The sequence below is a fragment of the Urtica dioica genome, chromosome 4, assembly GCF_054948205.1.
Source record: "Urtica dioica subsp. dioica isolate 48M chromosome 4, U.dioica_male_clone48M_v1_H2, whole genome shotgun sequence".
Classification (NCBI taxonomy): Eukaryota; Viridiplantae; Streptophyta; class Magnoliopsida; order Rosales; family Urticaceae; genus Urtica; species Urtica dioica.
The window spans coordinates 185072-195136 of record NC_142759.1 but is presented as its reverse complement, the minus strand read 5'-3'; the positions used below and the strand labels follow the sequence as shown (position 1 = coordinate 195136).

Here is a 10065-nt window from a genome sequence, read left to right as displayed (position 1 = left end):
TTTACTTTTTTACATTAGCAGAAATAGTCCTTTTCTTTATTCATCATGCGTCATGCTATTGATATGTTAACCTTTTCGTTCAACTACTTTTTGGTCAAATAGTCTGTAAATTCTTGATTATGATTATGTAGCCCCTTAAACCTTTTTTTTAAAATTATTATTAACATTATTGTTTGTATATAAAACTCATACAGATAATTTCATTTTAAATATTCAACTTTCCGAAGATAGAGTTTTTTTTTGGGAAAATAACACATTTATACCCTGTGTTTTAGTGAAATGTCGAGTTTAACCCTCGGTTTTCAAAAATGTCGAGTTCATACCCTCTGTTTAACTAAAATGACGAAATTATACCCCATGTTTAACTAAAATGACGAAATTATACCCTGAAATAGACAACAGTGTCACGAATATTCTTTTTATTGACTTTTCATTGACGTTGACTATAATATGTATATATAAACATCAATTATCTTTATTCATTCGCGCCATATATGTAATTTATTTAAAAACTAAAAAATAAACAACAGTCTCTTAATCGTGAAGAATACAGAAAGGGACAAATGGGTAAACATCGATAGTTGATAGTCATCAAAATCGCATATTCGAACAGAGAATCCAGAATTTAGAGTTACAATTCGAACACGGAATGAAGTCGTTTCTTATGAGGTATGAGTTTTATTATTTAATTTCAATTTAAGGCTATTTTTATTTCAAAATTGAGAATTTGGAAGTTAGGGCACTGATTTAGATTTGATTTGGTTTTTCTTATATAAGAGTTAATATCAATGAAAGGGAGATTTGTGACGCTGTTATTCATTTCAGGGTATAATTTCGTCATTTTAGTTAAACAGAGGGTATGAACTCGACATTTTTGAAAACCGAGGGTTAAACTCGACATTTCACTAAAACACAGGGTATAAATGTGATATTTTCCCTTTTTTTTTGGAAAATAACACATTTATACCCTGTGTTTTAGTGAAATGTCGAGTTTAACCCTCGGTTTTCAAAAATGTCGAGTTCATACCTTCTGTTTAACTAAAATGACGAAATTATACCTTTTGTTTAACTAAAATGACGAAATTATACCCTGAAATGAATAATAGCGTCACAAATCTCTCTTTCATTGATATTAACTCTTATATAAGAAAAACCAAATCAAATCTAAATCAATACTCTAACTTCCAAATTCTAAATTTTGAAATAAAAATAGCCTTAAATTGAAATTAAATAATAAAACTCATACCTCCTAAGAAATGACTTCATTCCGTGTTCGAATTGTAACTCTAAATCCTGGATTCTCTATTCGAATATGCGATTTTGATGACTATCAACTATCGATGTTTACCCCTTTGCCTCTTTCTGTGTTCTTCACGATCAAGAGACTGTTGTTTATTTTTTAGTTTTTAAATAAATTACATATATTGCGCGAATGAATAAAGATAATTGGTGTTTATATATAAATATTATAGTCAACGTCAATGAAAAGTCAATAAAAAAAATATTCGTGACACTGTTGTCTATTTCAGGGTATAATTTCGTCATTTTAGTTAAACAGAGAGTATAATTTCGTCATTTTAGTTAAACAGAGGGTATGAACTCGACATTTTTGAAAACCGAGGGTTAAACTCAACATTTCACTAAAACACATGTTATAAATGTGTTATTTTCCCCTTTTTTTTTCTCCATGAAGACAGAGTTAGCTCATACTGCTTTTGCGTCGAATTTATAATTTACGGGTACATTTTATAGCGCATAAATTTACAGCATATATTATAGTGTACATGACAAAGGCCACGTGGCATCCTCCCGCATCGTGGTCCGGCGGCGGCTCGGACTTAACTACTCGTCCATTTCAGAGTGGCCTGTGATAAGAACATGCTCTAATAAAATTTACATTTTCTGACTTAAAAAAAGATGTATCTCATTGAGAGACATGAGCAAGCTTATAAGTTATAGCAATGTGTATAATTAGTTTGCTTAAAATACTAACATACATTTCACAATGCCTGCCTTTCTAATTTTTGGTTATGATAACAAAAAGACTTTTTGTGCACTACTTGATCTTAGAGAAATCTACATTTACGTGACAAATCAATTTAAAAAAAGCATAAAACTAGAAAAACTATGATAGAGCATTCTATTATTTGTAACAATTGCTAGTTATGATAATTATTCAAACAGAAAAATAGTAAAAGTAAGAACAAAATAATTATGATAATAACCCACTTTTCAAGATTTAAACTTTATACCATAATAATAAAATTCAAAGCAAAATAATTCGTCATGCATCTACAGTGTCCTAAATCTAAATTTATGTACCAAACTAATTTTAAAAAAAAATTACTTGAACATGATCAAACAATATGTATAGGGCATACTATTATTTTTTAATAGGGCATCAAAACAAAACTGTACATCTCAGAAGAATAGATGACAATTTGAAATTCAAGATTAATTAAGCATTGTGTATTCTTTCTTAATTTGTTCATTATTTCAGTCCAGAAAGATATTCAAGAAAATAGTCTCTTGAATTTATAAATTGATTTTGAATTATCTATTAGCTTTGGGCCTTATATGTTTTTTGTCCCAAATTTGTGGTGTTGTAAGTATAACTTCTAGAAGTCTATTTTAGAGAAATCCATGCAACTCAACAAGATAAGGATTGAGTAGGATTTATATAGAATTGTAGGGAAAGTTCTAGAGATTAATTTATAGCCATTAGATTAAGTTTGCATTGGCAAAATTGTAACCATTTATTTAGGAATGCCACTATTAATGAGTCATGTACTCAAGTTTGTATCAAGTCAAAATAAAAAGTTATTTTTTATACAAATATTCTCCTACATATTTAGTTTATATCAAACCACTATAAAATTGTGATCTAAAATCTTATATTTAGGGAGTGCTCTATGCAATCCTAAGCCAAAGCCAGCTTGATCCCAACTTAAGCCCCTTAGTCATTACTCAGCTCTCATAAAGTAATACCAAACACATATAAAGTTGGCCATATCAACAAATCACAAAAAACATTACAATATCAATAAATCTAAAGCAAAAGATAGTCTAATCACAAACCTTAAAAAAGAAACTACAAAAATAGAAGTCTGAGAACTAGAGAAAGTGAAGAACAAAAAGCAATAGTCTCGAGGACTAGAGCTATAGGAGATGAAGCAGACCGAGATGGTGCAGCCTGGCTCGTGTCGCATAACATGAATGCTGAATCGCCTCTCCGTGGCTGTCATGGTGGATGATGCATATAGAGCAGTAATGGAAGAGAGAAGGGTTCGTGTGATCATGTGTACACTGGCTGAGAATATGTCGAAACTTCTGATTCATGTGACAATAATCGCAAATGAAAACCTCAAAGGGAACTTCTTCGTGCTTGTTGCGGGATGCCCGCATTGTGCTCTAGCGGCGGCGCGCACCAGCGCGACATTTTTGATACTTATGGAAAAACATGCACTTACAAACTCATTTTCTAACTCTAGAAGAAAGAGAGACATGCATGAGCAATGTGCATATCTAGTTAATTTGCTTTAAATACTATTTCATAGTGACTTTTTGTGCATTAGTTAGTATTTGATAAATCCAAATTTACGTGTCATTATAAATGATTATGATTTTGAAATAGTCCCTAATCATAAATTATTAATTTCAAACACAAAAATTACTCTTTCATAATAACATCTATCTCAACCAATCATGATAAATTGAACTAAAAAGATTGAAAGACAACAAATCTAAATTGATTGATTGAAATAGCAAATCCAACTCAAGGACGAACTCAGATCTTCTGTCCATTTTCATTGTCTCCTTTGATGTCATTCAAATAAAATTAAATTATTTTAATTTATTTTTAATAAATATAAATTCATAATGAAATAAAATGATAACGTGACTTGTGGCTTGGTTTGATTTTGGGCCTCGTGCTATCTTCTTTGGGCCCGGGTAGCCTTTTCTTTGTGGGTATGGGTATTTGGAGTTTAGGTTTAAAATTGTATATGAATCAAAGTATTTAGGGAATGTAAAATAAATGGTGGTGAAGAGTTGAGATCGATCACGTGGTCCAAATCAAATGGAGGTGTGTCTGTCTGCATACCAGCTCACTCGCTCGCTGCCAAAAGCATTGATTTTCAGTCAAACCTCTGGTCAACCTTTCCTTCTGGATTCTGCCACTGAAACACTCACTCACTTCACTTTCTATCTCGTTAAATAAATAAATAAATATACATTAAATGAAATGCATTTATAAACCCAACACGCTCTTCCATTATTCAACACATATCTCACTCTTGTTGCTTTCTATGCCACCAAGGGAAACTTCCATTTCCCTAAAAACTAAATAAACCTAATTGATATAAACTAGCTTATTACTTTTTTTTTACTCAAATAAACTAGCTTATTACTAATCACTCATTTTTCCAACCACAATATCTGTACTTTTAATTTAATCCCAAATATATTGATTCCTACCGATATATTTAGGTACCGACCAAAAACAATGATTCTTTAATTTTCTACAACCAAACTTTTTTTTTTCTTCTTGTTTTGTATTCACATTAATATATTATGCTCTGTCAAATTTTCATCTTTTCAGAGACCTGCATGTTATCAAACGACTGCGAATTTTCGTCCACTCTTTATTGAGTAATGTCATAGATGGATAACACTACTAAATACGAAAATACACACATTTACGTGGAAAAATAAGAATTGCAGATAAAATAGAAGGATTTCACTAAGTACAAAATATAAAATGCCAAGAGAGAAAACAACAACAAAAATCCTAATAAGCGAAAATTCAAAAACGGTAAAGGTCTAAACCTAGAACCCTAAAGTAGGCCAAATTCATTCGGGTCACCAAACACAAACAAGTAGTAATATGCTGAATAATAAAAAAAGCAAATTATTCATATATATTAGGATAAATTACATAAATGCCCCCTGAACTTTTGACAATTTAACAACGTGGTCACTACTTTTATTTTTCTTACAGCGTCGCCATTGAACTTTGACAATCTTACAAACTTAGTCCTTCCGTCTATTTTTCTCAACAATTTATCCATTTTTTCCCATGTGATTGGCATGTGACTATTTAAACAGGGACAAAATTGTAAAATAACAAAAAATATTGATTTTATAATGATTTAATATTATTAAAAATTATTATTTATTATATAAAAAATAAATAAAAATAAAATAATTATGTAAAATATGAATTTTTAATAAAAATGAATTATTATTTATTATTAATTTTCTATTATCGTGAAAAAAAAAGTATAATGGAAATGTATAAAAAAAAGTATTAAAAAAAGACAACAAACAAAATGAAAAATGAAATTTTTTAATTTTAATTTATTAATTTTAAATATAAAATAATTAAATAAAGGATATATAGGTAATTTTAAATATTCAAGTTATTACACAAGTTAAAATAGACGGAATATACTCCCAAAATTTGACGGAAGGGCTAAGTTTGTAAGATTGTCAAAGTTCAAGGGCGACGCTGTAAGAAAAATAAAAGTATGAACCACGTTGTTAAATGGTCAAAAGTTCAGGGGGCATTTATCTAATTTATCCTATATATTACGATGCATAAAATATGCAATAAATTATCTTGGTAAACCCTAAACCGGGCGGTTAGAGATCAAAGTAGATGTACCGTACAAAAAGGATCGAAATTAGAATATTTTTTGGATTTGACATTAGAGTTGAGTTATGATGAGGTCCTTCCTAGTAGTAGTACAAGAAGCTGAGCTGTGTATACTATAAAATAATATACTATTGCTGGGCTACATTAAGTAATAGGGTTAAACGAAAGAGCTTCTATGCATAGCTGTAAATGGTAGTTTCAGAATTGATCGACAGATACATACAGGAAAATAATAATAATAATTATAGTTTGAACCAAGTAATTTTTTGAAGCGCTATCATCAAAGCATTTTATGATATGATTATATAAACATAATAATAAATTATGAAAGGGAGGGTTTCTCAGAATCTTCGTAAAAGCCATTGTTGTTTGTTGGTCAGAGCAGAGCGTGCATTTTGACCACTTGGACTTGGAAATACACTCCTCTTTGACCCCTAATTGCAAACCAATACATACGCTTTATGTATATATATATTTACTGATCAACATATTATACATTATATTAACTCCAGCTTCTTGCCTTCACAAGACAACCCCACATCTCTATATATTATAATTATATTATATATATATATATATATATATACAAACCCTAGCTATTTTATAAATTTCCCTCTACGTCTCTATTTTCAAACTCGCTGATTTTTTTTTTATTGAATCTAAATATATGCAAGCCCCTATTCATCACGTACGTCGCGACAAAACTATATATCCTATCATGGTCTTATTAGCGATGCAATGCAATGCTTAAGTTCATTGTAATGTAATTAAACTTCACTAATGTACTTTCATATAAATATAACATTAGTTAATTATTGCACTGTAATAATTGCTTTTAATTAAATTAAGATATTCAATTACGTGAATATTTTAGAGATCGACCTTCATACAGAAGAGAAGAAAGAGATAATGACGGACATATATATATTAGTAATTCTCCTAAAAAAACGTACATATATATATATATATATTGAATAATATATACCTAAATAATTTACATTGTCTTATAAACACCCCAACAGTCACTGATATCCTGAACGTTTCGCAACAGTACTAGAAAGAGCGACCATATAAAATAATTACTAGGGCTTGGTTTCAAATTCAATCACACAAAGAAAAGAACATATATCTCTCTCTCTCTCTCTCTAGATTCTCCATATATGTGTAGTGTAGGTTTAGCTAGCTGATGGCATGCTTAGACAAGAGGTACAACAAGAAAATGGATGATCAGAATCACAATCGGAATGAGAATGAGAATCATCAGAACATAATTCATCATCATCATTACAACCACTTGATGTCTTCGAGCCCCAGAATCTCGTTCTCCAACGACTTCGTGGACGCGCAACAAGCCATGAGACAAGAGATCACGAGATCCTCCATGCTGACGTCATCGTCTTCTTCGTCGGACTTCGAGTTCTCCAAGACCAACTTCTCCATGATGACCGCCGACGAGCTCTTCTTCAAAGGAACCATTTTGCCCAACTTCAACACCAATGTCAAAACGACGCCGTCGAGGCCCGTCGTCACGACCACGCTCCGGGACGAGCTCCTGCAAAGGGTGGACGATGACGTCACTTCCCGGCCGCGGCCGAGCAAAGGGTCGTCGTGGAAGTCGCTTTTGGGCCTCAAGAGGGCCCACGGTTCTGCCTCTAAGAAGCCCGATGGGCGCACGATACCGCTGCATCAGGCGCACGTTAGCAAGACCTCTCACCAGGTCACTGCCTTGAAACTTTCATATATACTTCAAATTAAATAAGGGTGCTCATATCATGATTCTAATTTTAAATGAATACTGAATTTTGTCTCTTTTTTTTTTGGGCAGGATTTGTTGAATGAAGATGTTGAAATTGGGATATATAGTGGAAATTAATTACTAGGTTGGGGGAGGGTGATTTGTATAATTTTTTTTTGTTAGAGTCTACTACGGGTTCTAATTTCGAATTTTCTGTATTTGGTTCATTTTTTTAGATTTTTTTTTTCCTACAAGCTGGTTGAGGGGGGTATTAGATGTGTTATAAGAGAGTTGATATAATCGGTATTTCTTTCTTGTATTTGTGTTAATTAATTACTTCATCTCTTCTCAATGTTTTTCTTGTCAATTTTGTTCTTGGATTTTGGCTCTTGTTATCGTAGAAGGAATTAGTCTACTTTTTGGCTGTTTCATTCAGTGTACAAAATATGTTCGCAATCTTGATGTTTAGATCGTCTTTTTAATGGTGGTTGACTCATTTTTGTTTTTGTTTTTGTTTTTGTCTTGATTAATATCATATGTATAATGACTCTTATATTTCGCTTTGTAAATAATTTTTCCAAGTGCCCTCTGAACCTAAGAGATCTAATAAGAGCTTTTATTGAAAAAAAAATAGACTAAAAAAACCATTAGTGAACTAATTAAGAACCCTACTGGGTGGACTTTGTTGCAAGCAATTAAATATAATTAAAAATCGAATAAAGTATATATATATATATATATATATATATATATATATATATATATATAGTACGAGTCGTTTTCGTACATTAAAATTTGAATCAAAGGTTTCAGTACTTTCAGTTTCAGCCAAGCATATGGAACGTCCAAAATCAAAATAAGATGCAAGTTATTTAGCGATGAAATCATGAAAGAGGAGATATAAATTTGAGCGTTGAGGAAGAATTAACTGTGCAATAAATGTGACAGCTAAGCATGGGTGTGTTGAAATGTCAGTCTCTTAATGCAGATCTGTACAAGTGTTTGCCGAACTCATAATAATCCTTTATAATTTATTGGATTAATTTTTTTAAAAAAATAAGAGGAGTTTATAGTAGTAGTGTGTGAATCAAAGATAAGGAATATCTTTTGGTCAAAGGGCATCTAGATGGTTTACTGCCACAGTACAATTCCGTGCAGAAGATGAAAATTAAATTGTGCTTTGTAGTTTGTAGTACTTTGATTATTTATTATTTAAAATTTTATTAGTTAATAGTTTATGCTTTAATTAGCTGGCCGTCCTTGTTGACTCTTACCATGCATGCATGTTATATAATAAACGCATGCATATCCATTTGAGAAATAAGCAAAATTTATATCGAAAACTTGAAAAGAGAAAGAATAAGATAAGTAGGTGATATCACGCACACTTTTTGTCATACATTATACGGATCTAATATAGCTTGGTCATCTCATCTTAGGTATTCTGTATTAACACATTCACACTGTCACACACACCATGATTGAAAGAAAACAAAAACCATATAAAAACAAAACATTACTCTTTTTTCCTACATTTCATGGATATTAGGCCAAGTGACTGATACAAGACATATCAATACCATCTGGACCTAAAATTAGTGAGCCCAAAAGACTACCATTATTCAAAATGTAACGTACTAATATTCAAAATGAACATATACTGATTAGAATCCATCTCTCGAACCATGAAAAATTAGTATAATTAACTGAGTATGTATATTTTGTGCATCGTAATTATAAAAAAAGTTATGAATTACTTAGGGTCCAGTGATTATCTAGACATATAAAACGTTAGAAATTTTAAAATAGCCAACGTTTCGTTAATTTTTTGTAAATAACCACATAAATTTATTTACACTATCAAAATAATAGAAAAGGCAGAGTAAATTTCTAGTAAATATGACTAAAAATTTATAAAACGTTGGCTAAAACGCAAACGCTTATGTTTATGTGGCTTATATCGCTAGATATTTGAATTACTTATATAGATATAACATAAACCACTATGTCACGAAAACGCTGATCAAGAAGGATCATAAATCACATTATTTGTCTCCAATTTGCAGTGACGATTCCATTCATCATACAAATAGTCCAACTAAGGTCAAGCACAACCTCAGTTTGTTATATGTCACAAATTTCGTCAACATGTCAGCAGGATTTCTTACATCCTTCGATCTTCTCAAGTTTTTTTTTTTTTTTTTTTTTTTTTTTTTTTTTTTTTTTTTTTTTTTTTTTTGCTCTGACGATCTTCTCAAGTACCAACACTCAATCTTCCAATGCTGATCTGATAAAGTGATATCTCAGCTGTACATGTTTCGTCATCGCCCCATCCATGTTGAAGTGCTCGAGTACCTTCACGTACTATTATTGTGAGAACTGCTAACAAAAAAACTTGAATAAATTAAAAGGATAAAACACTTTATAAGATGTCTATATCAATGTTTTAAATTTTGACGATTTACGCCGATTTACGACGGCACCGCTATTGGAGGGTTTCCGACCGACGACGGTAATTTTTTTTTCGTTCCGTCGTCATTTTTTATTAGTCAATTAGACTCGAAACGACAACGAAAATATAATTTCAAACCTTGGTCTACATCTACTAACTCTTAATATAGTTACTGAAAAATTTCATGTGTTGCCACTGAACTATAGAGTGTGTAACAATGTC

The 10065-nt window shown here is 31.2% G+C and overlaps 1 protein-coding gene across 1 annotated transcript; it reads left to right on the top strand.

Moving 5' to 3' along the window:
• Positions 1-6665: 6665 nt before the first annotated feature.
• Positions 6666-7836, top strand: LOC149398904 (uncharacterized). Its single transcript, XM_089611807.1, has 2 exons — positions 6666-7373; positions 7482-7836. Exons 1-2 carry the CDS (start codon positions 6843-6845, stop codon positions 7527-7529), a joined length of 579 nt encoding a protein of 192 aa, XP_089467933.1. The 5' UTR covers positions 6666-6842; the 3' UTR covers positions 7530-7836.
• Positions 7837-10065: the final 2229 nt, after the last annotated feature.

Excerpts from the sequence above, each read along its gene's own strand:
- LOC149398904 (XM_089611807.1), top strand. The coding sequence starts at position 6,843 with ATGGCATGCTTAGACAAGAGGTACAACAAGAAAATGGATGATCAGAAT. Across the intron at positions 7,374-7,481 it reads TTAGCAAGACCTCTCACCAG|GATTTGTTGAATGAAGATGT; the intron begins GTCACTGCCTTG and ends TTTTTTGGGCAG.